The sequence below is a fragment of the Cydia amplana genome, chromosome 12 (genome assembly GCF_948474715.1).
Source record: "Cydia amplana chromosome 12, ilCydAmpl1.1, whole genome shotgun sequence".
Classification (NCBI taxonomy): domain Eukaryota; kingdom Metazoa; phylum Arthropoda; class Insecta; order Lepidoptera; family Tortricidae; genus Cydia; species Cydia amplana.
The window spans coordinates 15367948-15386895 of record NC_086080.1 but is presented as its reverse complement, the minus strand read 5'-3'; the positions used below and the strand labels follow the sequence as shown (position 1 = coordinate 15386895).

At 36.1% G+C, this 18948-nt stretch overlaps 1 protein-coding gene across 2 annotated transcripts in view; it reads right to left on the bottom strand.

The window, feature by feature from the left end:
• The window catches only part of LOC134653139 (formin-like protein), a 104492-nt gene extending 89037 nt beyond the window's left edge, over positions 1-15455 (bottom strand). The window contains exon 1 of one of the 2 annotated variants that reach the window (XM_063508449.1): positions 15101-15455. In XM_063508449.1, coding sequence (XP_063364519.1) covers positions 15101-15256 — 156 coding nt within the window. In that variant the 5' untranslated portion in view covers positions 15257-15455. The remainder of the gene's footprint in view (positions 1-15100) is intronic. The other variant, XM_063508448.1, reaches the window with a different exon arrangement.
• Between the last annotated feature and the right edge of the window lie 3493 nt (positions 15456-18948).

The following is an 18948-nucleotide window of genomic DNA, read 5'->3' as shown; positions in this document are numbered from 1 at the left end:
ATTTTCTGGCCTCGATAGCTTGGTTACAAATAGTAAGTTAGCAGAGTTTTGTTGGTAAAGTAATTGGGTGAATGTGGAAAGCTTGTACTTTTTGAAATGAACAGACGAATGATTGATGATTGATTGATTACGGTGAACAGTTCAAAGATTTTTTTAGCGGCAAAAGACGAATACCTGTATGTCATAAGATTCATAAGACACCTTGAATGTTATATAAATATATTCTTTTTGAAGCTAGTAGCTAGCATGACTTCACATGTACCTTCTATGCATGGTTACTACTTCCGACAATAATTATAAAAATATTATTCGGAAGATAATGTCAAGGGTGACACGTTCTTGAACTTACATAATTTTTAAGAAAAAAAAACCGACTTCTATGCGGCCCGGTGAAAGATTATTGTAGATGGTGCGCTATGTAGAAAAGGAGGTAAAACCACCCACTTTTCTAGTAGCATTTCGTTTCTGTAAGGCTCGCAGTTCTAACCTAACCTAACCCACTTTTGTTCGGTTCTGTGAGGATAGCAGTTCAAACCTAACCTAACCCACTTAACGGCGCATGCGGTGCGATGTACGGGGGTTTGAGCGGGAGGGGTTTGGCCTCATCATACTTTATACCTAGGCATTATGCTCGACAGTTCGTTGGATTGGAGAGCGCAGGTTTCTGAGGTCAGCCGAAAAGTTATGGGTTCTCTTCATTCACTAAACAAGCTAAAGCACTTTTTGCCCATTAAGACTAAAATTCTCCTTATAAACACTCTAATTCTACCTATAATTGATTATGGTGATGTGTGTTATCCGGACCTATCTGAAGAACTTCTCAATAAGTTGGATCGCCTTCTCAATAACTGCATTCGTTTCATTTTTTGCCTGCGTAAGTACGATCATGTCTCTGCGTACCGCTCCCAGCTTGGCTGGCTTCCCATCCGTCAACGACGCAGTGTTCGCATGCTTTGCTCTCTATACTCTGTCCTAAACGATCCACTCTCTCCTGTATACCTCAAGTCCCTCTTTCAATACTACGGCGTTTCTCGCGACCGTCAGCTTCGCTCTTCTGGCAATATGTCTTTATCCATCCCTCCACATCGTACTGGCTTCATGTCAGATTCGTTCTGCGTGCAGGTAGCGCGCCTTTGGAACCGACTCCCCCTTAGTATTAAAAATGCCCCAAACAAGTTCGCTTTTAAGAAATCGGTACGTGCTTTCTTTGCTGCTAGAATGAAGGATTCCTAGTTTTAGTTATATAATTTATATATTTTATTGTATATATTTAAATTGTTAGGTATATGTATTTATATTATATGTATCGTGTATATTATGTGTGTAAAATTTTTTAAATTAGCTTTGCGGTTTATATTAAATTTTGTTAGTAGTAGTAGCAGTTGCACCGCCCACAATCTCTCTGCTTTGCCTTAAGGTTGACTGGTAGAGAATGCTTTTGGCATTAAGTCCGCCTTTTGTACGATAAGTTTTTCTTTTGTGCAATAAAGTTTAAATAAATAAATAAATAAATAAATACCTACATTTTATGGTAGGTAATCATAGTAGTTTGTTTAGTTTAGGTATCATAGTGGTTTTCCGGGTCAAGGTCTGTGTCCGAGTCCGGGTCTAGTCCAGGTCCGAGTCCGAGTCCAGTTCCGGGTCCGAACCGGATCCGGGTACGAGGCCGGATCTGGATCCGAGTCCGGGTCCCAGTCCAAGTCAAAGTCGAAATTCGAAATCACCAAACATGTACTATGCGTCGTTGAAGAGTTCTGTTCTGATCATCATCAGCAGTTCCAGTTCATCAAATGCGACAGTTTTTAATGTTAATGCTTTATTTTATGATGAAAATACAGAAAATTCTATACGTGTGCCTTTAAGATTTGAGGAGTTCCCTCGATTTCTCATGGATCCCATGTTCAGAACTTGAGCTTGACATAAATATGGCTTAAAAACCTAACTTGCTTAACAAACATAACGAAAAGGAAAAATCGCCAAACGCGAGCTATGCGTCGTTAAAGAGTTTCGTTCTGGTCATCATCAGCAGTTACACTTCCTCAAATGTTACTTTTTAAATGTATATGCTTAATTTGTTGATTAAAACACAACAATCACTATATGTATGCCTTTAAGATTTGAGGAGTTCCCTCGATTCCTTATGGATCTCATCATCAGAACTCGAGCTTGACAGAAATGTGGCTTAAAAACTAAACTTGCTTAACAAACATAACGAAGAGGACAAATCGCCAAACGTGAACTATGGGTCGTTGAAGAGTTCTGTTCTGATCATCATCAGCAGTTCCATTTCATCAAATGCGACAGTTTTTAATAAAAATGCTTGATTTTCTGATGAAAATACAAAAATCTCTATACGCACGCCTTTAAGATTTGAGGAGTTCCCTCGATTCCTCATGGATCCCATCATCAGAACTCGAGCTTGACAAAAATGTGGCTTAAAAACTTAACTTGCTTAACAAACATAACGAAGAGGACAAATCGCCAAACGTGAACTATGCGTCGTTGAAGAGTTCTGTTCTGATCATCATCAGCAGTTCCACTTCATCAAATGTCACGTTTCTGAATGTATATGCTTGATTTGTTGATAAAAACACAAAAATCACTATATGTATGCCTTTAAGATTTGAGGAGTTCCCTCGATTCCTGATGGATCCCATCATCAGAACTGGGTTTTGACCAAAACGGGACCAATCTGTATGCATATACATACAATTAAAAAAAGAATTTTCAAAATCGGTCCAGTAATGACGGAGATATGGAGTAACAAACATAAAAAAAAATAAAAATAAAAAAAAACATACAACCGAATTGATAACCTCCTTCTTTGAGATTTGGAAGTCGGTTAAAAAGTACAACGTCATTCATGTCATTATTTTAATTGCATAACCTCTAGTTCCGGAGCAAGGAGTGTATGGGATTGGGATGTATAAGTACTGTATTTGTGCAATTTTCAACCAAAAGGGTACTTCTTGTCGGTTATCAAGGCGCTATTTCCATAAAGCTTCAATTTGAAATTAACCTTATCGGCGACCTACAATGTGTTACCTTTTAGTTGAATACATCACATTTATTGCCACCAATGTACAGCAACATTGTATTGAAGCTAGTGTGAAATATGTTTATAAGTTGGATTGGATTCGGTTGAACTAGGTCTGTGGTTACAAAACAAATGTTACAATACGAATGTTTGATCCTATCTCTTGCATTGAAGCTTGAGAATTAATAACTATTTTACTCTGTTACGAAATACCACATCCAGCTTTACATGCTGTCTGCTGCAAATCATATTTCACTGTTTTTATGGAAATTAAGCCAGAACCATTTTATTTGTAGCAACATCTGGAAAGCTCTCATAGATAATGAAAGGCGGTCAAAAGCCCATGAACTCTATGGGTATTTCTACCGTTTTGTTGCATCAGTTATAACCCCTAACAACATATGTAAAGTTATCGGTTAAACTGTTCAATTTGAGTATATTTGTATCCATTTTAGTTTCACTAGACATTTTCTCCAGATGTGCTCGTTTTATATCAGTTCTCTTAATTTAAACACATTTGTTACATGTATTGTGTAGCGGCCAATAATTCAATTGTCCTGTTAGTGTGACTGAGTATGGAGGCATTAGCGTAGATCCTGCGATCAATCGGGCGACACAGTTGGCTACACTCCATTGTCTGTGGATGTAGGCTTTAATCATATTGTGCTATCTACTGCTCATATATAGATAATGAGTAAATAGTAGTCTTTAAAGTGCCCATCTTTGAACATAAGCGATTAGGCCTTTCCATTCCTCTACGCCTAGAGATCTATTATTGCCATCTGCATCCAATTTTCGGCTGCTTGCTGGACACAGACCAACCGCTAGGCGGTTTTCTGTGTTGCTGGAAGTGTTTCCATCTTATGCGTGGTTTGTCACGAGCGTGGGCGTTAGCGGGTTTCCACTTCAGCTTGGTTGCATGAACGCCTGATCATCTTGTCATTAAAGAAGCTACCTTAAATGTATGTAAAAATAAGTACAAATTCTACATACTTTTGTGAAAGCCACAACAAAATTATCTATTCAATTCTTTATACTGACACATCCCTATGTACTGGTCTTAATTTACTCGTAATTTAAATATTGTAAGACCTTACGTCAATTTAATCCAGACCAAGGTTAGGTATTCGGGATTACTGTCGTAAAAAACGCAGTTATCAGTGTAAACCATCGCAAAAAGGGAGACTGGAATGTAAAACGGAATATGTATATCGATTTCGTAATCCGATACCCTAAAGCTGGGGCGTTCGCTGACCACTTTTAATAAAGACACATTCTCCAAAAATGTTGCATATTATACAAGAGTATAACCCACTAGTAATTATGCCGTGGCTTTTAACGTGAATGCTGAAGACACTGGTTCGATTCCAGCCCTGGGCACAATAAAATACAATACAAATCAATGTACATGGAAACACAAATAATACATGAAGACATAGGTAAACAACAGGCGGCCTTATCGCTAAAGAGCGATCTCTTCCAGACAACAGACAACTAGGTCACTTTTTTTCGTATTCATCTGAGTCAGCTTACAAATAAAACTGTTTAGTAATTTACTACTTTATACCACCCATGTCTATAAATTACTTGTTACCTCAAGGGGCCCACAGATTACCAGTACGCCGAACGATATCGGCCTGTCAGTTGTTCGGAACTGTCATCTTTTGCGTTTAACTGACAGGCCGATATTGTCCGGCGGACTGGTAATCAGTGGGCCCCTTTATGAATGAAAAAAAAACACGTTGCGATTATAAGATAAATTGTGTTCCGCTAATGAAAAGCAGCCTAAGGCATATCTTCGCCGGAGTTGTAATTACGAATTAACTATTTAGTTTTACTAGTCGGGTCAGGTTCTAGGTGGCTGAGGCTTGTCCGCCCGCTGGCAATCAATTTGAAGCGAATCAACAGGTTTGGTACTTGCACACAAATATAAAGTTGGTTAATATTTGCCAATAGCACAATTCAATCAAGGAAGGTGTTTTCACTGATAGTTTTTAATTGCTCTTGCTCTGAAAGAGGGTAATTGTTGTTCTAAAAGGTGTGCAGAAAATGATACGTTTCGTCACTAGAGCATTTTGCGGTCCAAGTACGATTTTTTTAATTTTTTTACGATTAACAATTGAAATTTGGGATTAAATAGATTTGTTGACTTTTGCCTAAATTTAGTTATTGAAAGTACCCTCAAGAAATACTATAATAAATTATACTTGGAATATACTTTCCTCGTATTCGAAATGGAAAGGAGAGTGTTTAACTCGGGTGAAAGGCATCATTTCAAAGGAAGCCAAAACTGTTTATACAATTATAAGGCTGCTGCTGCGAAGTTACATTTACAATAAATAGGTATACTTGCGTAGAATATTTAACATACACACGTCATACCTACTTGTCGACAATAGTCCATATTAGTTTAAATCGCTAATGATAGTAAATTGCCCATACGTTCCGCTACGTCTATCATAGAGCACGTATCTACGTGACAATAATATATCGCTTCTGCTTTTTGCTCGTCATGCACGTTCGAACGTTAATACAATGTTATGTGTGCTATAAACTTAAGGTGTGTGTAAAGAAATAAATACTTAAACAGTTACTTAATGCATAATCTTCATACTTCTGTTCTTCCAACAAGTGAAGTAGTGTTGTATAAACAGTAATTATTGGCTGAAAAACCTGATCAGTCAGAGTTGTTTTTGTAGTGCATAAGTTATTGTGAAAACCAGTTAGTCGCCACTATGACACTTATATGCTTCACTTCACGTATTACACGTACACAAACGGAACTTTCAAACAGCATATACCTATCAAAAGTGTGATAAATATCCCTGTATGTAGTAGAAGTTGTTTAGTTTTCAATTTACTAAGTTACTTACGCGAAAGCTTACTTAAACGTAGTAAGTTGTGCAGACTAAGTTTCCTATCTATTAAGGTAGTTATACAAAATAATGTTTAGTTTTTAAATAATGTAAGTACATATCTTAGTCTGTAAGGCATGTATCCATGGGCCTTAGTAATATGAGAATAAATAATATTTGATTACACACAGAAGTATATGTATGATAAAATGAATATCCTGCTGGATTATCACGAAATGCCGTACCCGCGCCCGCGCCAGCAATATGCGACAGCATTTACCAATTTAATTAAACTGCAAAACGCGCAAGAATCTAATTTTCTCAACTACTAGGATCCCATTTGCACATTGCTGGCCTTCAGAGCGTTTAAAAAACCATACACCGTTTTCTTGTGCTTACGGTGGGGTTAAGGAATATAATATTGTAGGATACTAAAGGTTGTAAGCGACTTTTTGTAATAAGTTAATAACAAACTTCCTCTAGTAGACACAGAGACACAGACCAGAAGTTTCAACGGAGCCACGCCGTTTTGTCGCCTAAATAGTGTTTAGTTTTAAGTTTATAAAATTCATATATGAACATGTTAGTCTGTCAGGTATTTGTAGTATGGGCCTTGTTATCTGATTTAAATAAATAAATTACAAACGTGGTTAAACGTCCTTAGTAACGTCCCACGTATTAGTAGTAATTACCAACCAGACCAACAATCAGACCAGGGGCCCGACAAATAAACGATTTATCTATCTATCTATCCGTTTCCCTCAAGCTTGTAACTTGTAATACAAGCGGATGTCACTTTTTGACAGCTTTTGTTAGAAAGGGACTTCCAATTGTATTACAAGTTACAAGCTTTTGAGAAACGGGCCCCAGTTGGTCTGTGTCTAAGCGAGAAGACAGGTCATTCCTATTATTATTTACCTTCAAAAAAATATAGATAGATTTAATTGAAAGAGTTCAGAACAGAGCATGCAAGTAATTTTTTGTACGCTGAGATCGCAATTCTTATTAAATCCTTACATAATGCGTTTTGGTATTAACACGGCGATGCACCGCCATGCCATAGGTGTTGAGGAATGCAGCCGGGCGCGCTGCGCGCTCGCTCGAATGATTAATAGAAAACCTGTAACGCGTGGCGGGATACTAGGATTACGGTCTTCCCATATACGACACCTTCCAAGATACCAACACAAACTGTTATGGAAAAAAAACATTAATGTCGGAACAGCGGAAGAAAATTGAAGACTACAAGAGCAAACTGTGTTGACAATGTTGACATGTAATTACTTGCCAATAAATTATGAGTATGAGTCAATATTAAGATCTCAGTAGGGAGAGGATAATTACACACATACTTACCGGTGTGGAGGTGCCACCTGTGTTATTGTAGAGTCAGTCTCTGACTCTGTGGTCGTAATTACTTATTAGTAGCTACGTGGAAAATACCTCGGTCAGGGCTCATTTAGACGGTGCGAAACCTTGCATGCGGTTTTCATTACATTGCGGTAGGTATTTGATCGGTAGGCTGAATTAGTTGCTTGCTAAACTAGAACTAAAATTGCTTGCGTTTTCGAGCGCCGTCTAAATGAGCCCTTAGTGTATGTGTATATTTGTGAATTATCCGAATGAAAACCTAGAAAATTATGTAAAAAAGGTACCGTACACTACAAAGGCAGAGGAAAACGCAATATGAAACAAGTTGTGATTTAACTAACGCATATTCAAACATTTTCCATGTCTGTTTTGTGTATAAGACCCATTTACCTAATATTTGGAATATAACCAGGAACATAACCGTTAGACGTTTCTTTCGTAACATTGAAACCGTAGGTGTTATACCCGTAACAGCAACACTTGACCATCATTCGACCTTATGTCTCCGCAATAAGGTATACAAATTGTCAAACAATTTGAATGGTACGTATTAGGAGTTAGATGTTAACGCGCCAACGCCAATTTGATGAGATGCGCAAATACCTCATTATCACCAATGAGAGTTCAACTCTGGGGTCTCTGACCTAATTACTCGTGTTACACTTGCTATGGAAATGAGGATAAAGCATGCGTTTTATTCGCGTAAATGGGAGGATTAACTTTAACGACAGACTCTAAATAGAGTAGTGTGGCCCATCCCATGACATACTACAATCAAATGGAAAGAGCTAGAAGAGGCCTTCGCCAAGTTAAGACTTAAGAGATATGCTCTAGTCTCTGACTCAGGATAAAAGGGCTATAGATAGAAATTAAGGCAAATAGAAACTTGTTGAACTATATAACATTGTGTGACACGCCTGATACTACAGAGAACTCCAATGTTTACATATTACCACCGGCCTTCACAGCTGTTTATTTATTTACATCAATTGATAATGATAAGCTATGTCGCATTCGCAACCATCAATCACCATGATCAGTCAAGGCCCCCATTTGACCCGCATCACGGGTCCGATGACTCACGACTCATGTTTCGTGCAATTTGCCTGTTAAAGAGGTCCTTGGCGTGTTTCTTTTGTCAGGAGCCTATTAGTGGTGACTAGAAGCCAGGAATAGAATTAATCGCAAACTAAATACGCGACGGTTGGAAAATTACGCAATTTAAAGTAGTTTATGATTGGAGTAAAGGCGATTATTTTTTTTTACTGTCAATTCAAACACCAATGCGCTTGATTAAAGTCTAAGTCTTGTTTTTATTCCCAATATACTAAAATGACGGTACGATTGTCCATGTTGTGGAACTGAAACAGTAAATGATAAAATGAAGCTCTATAAAATGATCCAATAGTTTCGGCTGTATTTTGGATACCTATGTCGGCTATATCTATTAATAATTAGTAGATGCTACTTTAACAAAATACAATAAATATGTTCTGAGCTATTGATTATCATATATTTTAATTTATAGTGATCATAGCAAAATCGAACAATGTAGTAAGTATCTTTAAATTCCACCCTCACTGACGCAAGTCTTATTTGTTAATATAAGTTTCAAGAGTCAATACTGTCTGTCTGGCTGCACTGTCTACGCTTTCGTGTTTCGGTTCGCGTGTAGGATTTCAATAGATTACAATTTGTTATAAATATAACAAACGTAGTTCACGCGAATCGCGAATGAATTCGCGCAATTCGTAAATATAACAAATCGCATTTTTTAAATCGTACACGCGAATCTAGATACGTTTGGATAGGTATAGTAAATTGGTACCTAGGTATTAGCCGTCCCACATTATTAAATCGATTACGTCGGGTCGGGGTTAATGCACGCTATTAATTTCTTTTTTGAAGTGAAAACTTCTTTAGCGGCGCAGGGGGCCGATTTTTGAATTTCGAACGTTCGAATTTAAAAGCGAGTGGTCGAAAATACTCGTATACGAAAATTTGTCACGATTTTTTTCGCATGATCCTAATAATACCTATTTTTGAAAGTCACCATTCGACCGTGTAGTGATTGACTTTCGATGGTAAGAACTTAAAAAATATTTATATTTCAATCAAAAACTAGCTAGTCTAATAAACACATAAAATGTAATAAATTAATTCCTTTAAGATATTTTTTTATTGGCGGCATATAATACAAATATGTGACTAAAATTGTGGATTCCTACTTTCTACTGATAGAATTGAATACGAGTGGTCAAATACCACTCGATTCTCAAATTCTATCAGTAGAATTTCAAAAATAGCATTTCATCGTTTTTCACTGATTTTCGAGTGACGAAATCGAATGGTCGAGATTCAAAAATCGGCCCCCTGGGCACTTTTTGAGGTGGGGAAAAAATGATAAACTCGAGACAGCGTAAGGCGATCACGTGACCGTAAGGGGCGTAAGGTTTAGATGGCCACTCATAATGTTAATGTTATTTGACATTTATGTTGCGGACTCCTTTTCAAGACTCTTTACCTATGTTCAAATAATTTGACGTTGTCATGGCAGTATGTAAATAAACATGTCAATGAAAAAGTGTGATCTTATTTGAGAATGATAATAATATATAATAAATAAATAGAATACCTCCGCTAAACGTATATGTATCGTGTTACCGGGCGTCGGTAACATAGTGAGGTGAGTTTTCACTTCTATCGGCACTCCCGGAGTGCAACCGTTGTTGCTTGTTTTTTTTTCATTTGTATTTCAAAGTAATTATTCGTGCTTTCGAGAAATGAAAAATCAATTTTATGGGTATTAAGAACACGGAATTCAAAGTATAAAATAATAATTTACTTGCTTGAATAAGGAATTTATAGTAGGTATTTTTCTACAGTACGGAAATTATTGACCAATGTATCAACTCCCGGAAAAAAATACAAATAACAACACAATATGACGACGACTACAGTATTACCGTATTTTATATGACGACTGGTCTGGCCTAGTGGGTAGTGACCCTGCCTGTGAAGCCGCGGTCCTGGGTTCGAATCCCGGTAAGGGCATTTACCTATTTGTGTGATGTGCACAGATATTTGTTCATGAGTTGGGTGTTTTCTATGTATTTATGTATTTGTATATTATATATATCGTTGTCTGAGTACCGACAACACAAACCTTCTTGAGCTTATTGTGGGACTTAGTCAATCTGTGTAAGAATGTCATATTATATATATTGATTTATATTATATGATTCCCGTGTTACTTCCATAATTAATATATGTTATTGGCATTGAAAAAATGTATTTATTCCGATAAGCGTACAACACAGCCAAAACATGTTATTGATAACCCAACCACACGAACGCTTAACAAAACGAATTGGGGTCCTTTTATCAGTTGCCCTTTTTTGATAGACTACATTAGTTAGACACAAATTTAAACAGAACAACCAAGTAACATAACATAACAAAACAAATCATAACCACAGGCCCAAAGTGGGCCCAAACAAGGCCTCTAATTACATTTATTTGTTTTAGTACCTTCAAGAACTCGGGGTAGAGGTAGTAGAGCGAGTGGAGACTTGGAGGATACAACTAAACGGAGTAGCCATTAACAGGATTTCCCCTCTGTCGAAAATAGGCGGCCAACGGTCATACACAATGTATGGACTGACGTTTATCTGACATGGCTATTTTTACGTTACGCATACATTTGACGTTCCCCTCCCCCGCAAAAATCGGCAGACTGTTTTGTACAGAAAATTACAGACATGGCGTCTCCGTTTGATTATATCCTCCAAGAGTGGAGATGGAGTGGCAGCTCTAGGCGCCAAATTGTTTTAAAAACGCGCAAATATGTGAGGAATGGCGGGCTGGGGTGATTACAGCTGTCAAAAATCTATGTAGACTCCGGTGTGAGCAGAACCGACCTACAGGAGGTTCGAGTTCGGATAGGATCATGGTGAACGGTTATTTGTGTTAAAGGCGAACTGATGGATATAGTTTTACCACAACGCCAATGAACTGTACAAAAATTTATACATTATAAACCTTTAGTTCATACAACAAATCTGTCCAAGTATCAACATCAACTAGGCATTGAATAACCCTTGTTATTGGCGCTGAGAGATAAGTGTAAAAATAACTCATCAATGGGCCTCTGTGCCCTTATGGCCACATTACACGTCCTGCCCTCAATGGATACGAAAGGGCGTAAGATGTTATACTTGTTATAAGAAAGTGGACTTAGTTAAATTGCCGCGGACGCTTTGCGACGTAACCACGTAACGTTGATACTAAGGAAGTAAGGACCATTTTGGCTAGCCAAAATATTGTGGTTAAAGAAACTTTATTTTCTCAAAAAGAAATTTAACATTTCACTTAAATAGAGAAAATACAAGATAAATCATAAAATATGAGTGAGCATGCAGGTTATTAACAAATTAATTAATAACAAATAACTAATTAAAACTAGAACGTGTCATTTACGAGACATTACATATAAAAATAGATACACGAACATGCTTATAGTGAAGTTGTATAAGTATATTCTTATAAATATGTGGGTATGTCCAAATTAAATACAAGTTGCTTATTATTTCTCACGAACTACCAAACTGTTGCTAAGTCATTTTACATTTACACTTTAGCCGCATTGAAGGCAAATATTGGAGGCATTACGACCTATCTACAGTAAAATACGAGTAGTTCTTACTTTGCCTTTAATTCGATATAATACGGTTGAAAATTCAAATGTTTTCATGCTGTTACGATCTTTTTAATGCCTGAGTTTTACGGTGAGTAGGTATTGTAGCATTGTAAGAAAAAAGTTCTAGACTACATTGAATGAATAAACAAACTGGTCTAGAAATAAATAGACTCTTGTAAAAACTAGTGGCAGTTGTTTATTTAGATTTACTGACAACTTTAATCCTGCGCACCACCTGGTGGAATACCAAGCATTCCTTAGTGATGCGGTTCATAGATATTTTTATGCCTACTTTGCTATTATACGTATAATATTCTATGAAGATTTCTTTTCTTTAGCCCATTTGAGTGTCCCACTGCTGGTCAATGACCTTTCCCCTGGGTTTCCATAACTCCTGATAAAGATTATTATAAGTATTGTTTAAATAAATACCCTTTAACTAAATAAAATTATGGACAAACACAAAATCACATTAATAATATTCACAGTTGATTTATCCTTATGTACAAACCCAATTACCAAATCAGGAAGTAGTATTTTTTTAAAGTGGTTTTACTTTACCTCCTAGGTCCCGATGTCCTTTTAAAAGGCCCATATTAAATCAAATTTTGAACTAAGTATAATGGAATAAAAGAAGGTTCCAAATTCAAAACTCCAAAAAACGATTCTGGAATTTCGGAGGTTATTCAATACCATGGTTCATCATGGCATCCATACCATTCACACCAAATGTTGAAACAATGGAACAAATAGAGGAGACAATTGATTTATTCATGTTGTGGGGACCTTGAGTTTAATTTACCTTAAGGTAAGTTAGTAGTTGCCAATGGAGTTTAATTAGGTATGAATTAAAATGAGATGGAGCTTGATTAAATCAAGTTTCATAGGAATAGTTTTTTCGTACTTGATTAGATAGGTAATAAGCGTTCATTAATTATGTGAGGGGTTTTAGAGGATTTTTTGAGATGGCAGCCATGTAAACATATTCGTATTATCAATGTTCCACAATAAAATCAATGAGATAGTAATATTTGTATAGTACAAAAAATCAAGAAACAAAAAGTTGTGCCTGACACACAAATAAATGCCCTGACCAGGAATCAAACCTAGGACTATCACCTTCATAAAGCGGGGTTACTACAGATACAAACTGGGCTTACAGGCAATCAGCAAATATAAACAGCTTTATATAAATTGGTAAACTTGAAAAAGCAGGGGCTGAAGTGATTAATTCAAATTAATGAAAAGTTGACTTACATCAACCGGGATATGAACCATGAATACCTTTTGTACTAACCGTGAATCATTCAAAACTGTTCATGATAAGTTGTGTAAAAATAAATTGTTAATGATTATAAACAGGATTTTCATTTTATTATACCCACAAATTTATGCGGTCATATAAGTTTTTTCCTGACTACAATGCAACAATGGAACAACATAATAAAAACTTGAAGTGCACTTTGTCTCAAGGACAGTGTTAAAGTTGTACAATAAATAAGTTTTAAACACAAATGTATGCTGCACTGCAGCAAACACAATAGATAAAAACAGGAAATGAAACATTTGGTGTCTTATCACATGCAACGGACTGAACACTGCAGAACACATTGAACTTTATTATTCATGTAATAAGAGTTATTTTGTGTTGACACGGAATAGAGTAATTACGAAACAGAGTGACAAGCGAGTAGATAAATGTTACAGGAGATTTTGAAACGGGAAACAGTGGGATGTTGCATTTTATCTATTTGTTGTATATGTTTATTACAATCTGTGCTACACAGGATGGTCCAAAATAATTGAAGCATAAGACAAGAACTTCAAGTTGAAAAATATAAATATTTTATACCTTTAAACGAGCAATTCTTGTATATTTATTTATTTATTTATATATATATTTCGGGGATCTCGGAAACGGCTCTAAAGATTTCGATGAAATTTGCTATATGGGGGTTTTGTGGGGCGAAAAATCGAAAATCGATCTAGCTAGGTATCTAGTTATCTCTGGTAAAACGCGCATTTTTGAGTTTTTATGTTTTCCGAGCAAAGCTTGGTCTCCCAGATATTAAATATTATAGGACATTCTTACACAGATTGACTAAGTCCCACAGTAAGCTCAAGAAGGCCAAGAAGGGTTATGTATAGATATTTGGTACCACATTGTTCATTAATTCATATTATTAAATAAATCATAATTATAATTAATTATCAATTATAATTAATCTAAATCATAAAACAAGTTAACATTATACAGTTTTGTTTTGTTATGTAGGTATATGTTGTTGTTGTTGTTGTAAAACATTATATTTTGTGTTTTAATAATAAAAACAAACCTTTACATATATCAATCATTTTTCATTTCAACCACACCTTATGCAACTTTTAACCTGTCATATCCCAAGGGCTCAAATAGGAGCCGTAAATAAATTTTTCAGATTTCCCACGATATTCAAAATTTCAACTCCCACGGCTCAAATGTGAGCCATACTGGGAGACAACGACAAAATTAGTTTTCGGGTCGCGGGATCGGACAAGTTAAACGATAACATGTCATAAATATGTTTATTTGTAAAATGTTTAGTGTTATGGTATTCTGATAAGTCCAATTAAAAAAAAAGTTTTTATTACCAATGTAGAAACAACATATGTTTTATATAGCAAGCATACATGGTTGTTGTAATATCAATGTATTTTGTCCCTAAATGTTATTGATGTTATTCTATTTAAACAATGATATTCTTTTGTACAAGGACCTCTTATAAGTCCCACAGCTGTTTAATGTTTACAAAATATATCTTGTATTACTAATAGTTTGTATATGAGCAACTTAATCATGATACATGTAATAAAATATCTACCGTTTTTACGATCGTAAACGTTGAATGATTCAGCGAATGAGTTTAGCTTGAATAACTACGGCAGAAACTAGTCGCCAGCAAACCTAAACAGGTTTAACTGATATCTTCAATTAAAGCTACAACGAGAATGCATTATAAATAACCGATAGCAATGAATCAAGTTTATCGACGAAGCCCCGCGCAACGCGCACGTAACAAAGTAATCCTTAACAGTAAACAATACTGTTTGTAAACAAGCCACCGGCGAATTATCGCCATTTTTCTGTTTAAAACTTACCAGAACTTTAACGAAACGGTTCTCCAGCTCATCCCTGTCTGGCATCGGCGGCTTGGTGCGGTTCCTAGTCGACGCCTGCCGCACATGGTGACTCTTGGCCGGCCCTACTGCCGGCCCGTCCAACATTGTTTGCTCTCGCGATGTAATCAAACCCATTTTACACTGAACACTTGCAAAACATTAAACACATATTCCATGCATCAGGTCATTTTTATCACAGACAACAGCACTAAAACACTGATTTAATAAATCAACAAGTCACATCACACCGAGCGGCGATCGAGCCGACGTTGTTCAACAAACTGCAACGAAAGCCAAGCAGAGTTCCTTGTACCGTGGGACGAGGCGAGCACGACACGGCGATTGTAGTCAATGCCATGAAGTTAGCGGCAAAACATTGACAATGGATTGACAGTTATTCGACAAACATGAAAGTACGCTCAGATACCTTATATCTTTAATTCTTGAAAACATAATTTATACGTAAACTTCACCGTATTTTTTATTTAACAACAAAAATTCTTATTTCTTTATATATCACAGATTTTATTCATATACATGAAACATATTCTTTCATTGTGCATTGTATTGTAATGAAAATGGATTCTAATAGTTTTAGGTTTATGAACGATCCTTTTTCTTGTATTGCCTGTGTACAAAAATATTAAATTCGATTAAATTTTATCGACTCCTAAATCTCCTAATCGATAAAAACAAAGCAGTAGAGGGAATAAAATAAGAGTTAAAAATACTGCCTTTTTGAAACATAAATATAGATAATCATGCTGATGTTGTCTTACGCTAGTACTAGCACCAAAAAAAGGCATGAGAATATTTTTTTTTCTTTATAAATATTTGGAACAATAGATTACAAGTAAGATAAAACTAAAAATTAGCCCTAGTGAATGTCCTATAAGCTATACTCAAAGTACTCAAACACACCCAACTTGTGTGCAGAAAAAGGCGCGAAATTGATATTTTCTATGGCAGATCAACCCTTCACGCCTAGATATTTTAAATTTGCCGCCTTTTTCTACTGACAAAGCGGCTGTGCCTGAGTAGGTATATCATAACAGTTGCTCAATGCGATAATGTAGTAGTAATTTAAATGTAAAAACCAGCTGGTCAGTCACCGCGAGGAATATAAATGTAAATTTAAACGTAAAAAATATTTTAATTTAAGCTTTTGTGCCCTGTAATACGTGTAGGTAGGTCAGTAGCGTAGCGTAGTAGGGGCGGGGGGGGGGGGGGGGGCGAAAGAAAAAGAGAGAAGATCAGAAAAATCCACCTTTTGACCATAGCTATTTAGTAGCAGATTGAGTAACAAGGGATCAAAATAATTTATTTAGGTACGGCGAGGGCGAAAATTGAATCCTGAATGAAGCGAAGAATTTTAAAATTCTAAAATAGAATCCCAAGCGTATTAGGGATTCAAGAATTAATGCCCAAGGGGGAATAGTACTGCTTTTCACATCCTCTATAAGGAAATTATTATGTTTCAAAATATTATTTAACATGAAAAAATAGTACAAATGCAAAATAAAACAAAAATAGTGTCCTAGAACAGAAAAGTGCCACCGTGAGCCCTCCTAGCAAGGAAGAAAAGTGCCACTCTGATCCGTTCTAGCAAAGAAGAACAAGCCCTTTTCCGAGTATGTGATGTGAAAATCGTATTTTTTACAGTCTGTGCGGAAAGAGAAGAGTTGTATAATGAATTGGATCCCATACATTTCACAACTCTTCTCTTTCCGCACAGACTATATTTGTTAAAAAAAATTGTCTATCTTAAATTCATCGATTATTTTAGATTTTAAATATATCGTCTGACGATATTTTTAATGTGGCAACATTTCTTCTGTCACCATTTGTAAACTGTCAGTGTCAACACTGTCAATGTCAACTACTACCGGAGGTCCGGAGCAAACATGGAGCAAAACAAAAAAAAAACACTGCACTGTGTATAAAAATTCAAGTAGGCAGGTGGCAGATCGTAAGTTTATCGTTCATTTTATACCACGATGAAATAATCTGCCACTGCTGAAGCTCTAATTGCACTTATTTAGTTACTCTTTTGTTAATAGCTCCCTTAACCCCTCGTATGCTTAGACACGGATCCGTGCGTGGGAATTTTAATCTATTGTATTGTTGTAAATGTCAAGGTCACTTTTTCAATGATCAAATTTGACAGGCAGCATACGAGGGGTTAACCCTTTGAACGCTTTATCATGAACACTAACATCACTCAAACCGCTCAAACGCCAAGGTCCCGGGCGCAAGCAAGCTTTACTTTGCGCAGTACTTTGACAGCGTCCACCGTATCACCTATAATTGTCCTTGGGGCTGTCATGTCGGCAAGACTAGTAATGACGACTTTAGGCAACTTGTTCTTGGCGTGACTTTCCTAGAAATAGATGACTGCTACCAATGAATGCTAATCATTTGGTAGCTTACCCTACCATAACAGTATATTTTTTTTGTGGTCTTATGTTCATCCCTTAACCTTTTGGACGCCAATGACCAATATACACGCACCGCAGGTCCAACGCCAAAGACGTATTAATCGGTCATAGACCACAGAGCAACAGACCTAGGTGCATATGCTTAAAGTTCAATTTCAGTTTTGACACTTCGGTGACGTGGCGTCTGAGACAGCTTTTGTGTTTGACACGGCGTGGAAAAGGTTAACACATTCAGTGCCAGCGCTGCTACACACTATGAGCGTAGTCAATAACATGGGAAAAAGCGTATGTAGCTAAAAGCAACTATGGATAGTGCACCCGCCAGGCGGGTGCGGGCAGTGAATGCAATGTAGTAAATAAAACAAGTAATACAAATTTATGTAAATATTTTTATTGGTTTACCTAGGTACAAAATTAGAGATATCGGAAACAGGTTATTGTCCGAACCCCAGAAACAAACTACTATACCAATATGTTAGCACCATTTTTTTACAATTTTATATATTTTTTTTTATATAAATCATTACCTTAACCTGCTAAGAATAGTAAGAATGCATAATAATATGTAATGAACAGTTATGGTCTTTTGTGTTTTATATGTTAATCTAACATATAATATACATTGTGAATCAACTAATATGAATTTACAACATTCACTAAAGACTTATACAAGTCCCACACATTATAACAAAGTGTTACAGTAATACTTAAAAGTTGACACTGCTTCACAAGGTTTATAAATTATTTTACACATATTAAACAATCGAATACATTTCTAGATAATTATGCTGGCCGATTTTTATTGTGGAATCACCACAACAATAGAGTAACATTGATAACAAATCAAGTATCAACACAAATTCAGTTGTGAACCTCTTGGAGTAAAACTTTTTTTAATGAACCACCCACTTATCAAACATTTATTTTTTTAGATGGGTTTGTTTTGTTTTTAACACGCTTTTATTAGGTCGACCTGTATGTAACTATGTAATGGAATCTTGCAAGTTAAATTTGATTCACCTCCCGGTTTCCGATTGAGCTGAAATTTTGCATACACATGTAAGTTGGGTGACAATGCAATATTATGGTACCATCGAGCTGATCTGATGATGGAGACAGGAGGTGGCGATAGGAACTCTGTGATGAAACAACACAACCTAATTAGGGCCTATTAACCTAATTAATTAACAATTGTGTTAGGGGTTTTTAGAATTGTCTCGATAAGTATTAGTTGTCTGTCGTAAGAAAAGTACAGTCAGCGATAAAAGTGTGTACCAAAAATGAAATTTTTGCCAAAAACTTATATAATCGTTACATCCACTTTTGAGTTTGCTTTGTATTTGACATGATATCAATGTTACAATCAAATAAATGCCTTTAAATTGTGCT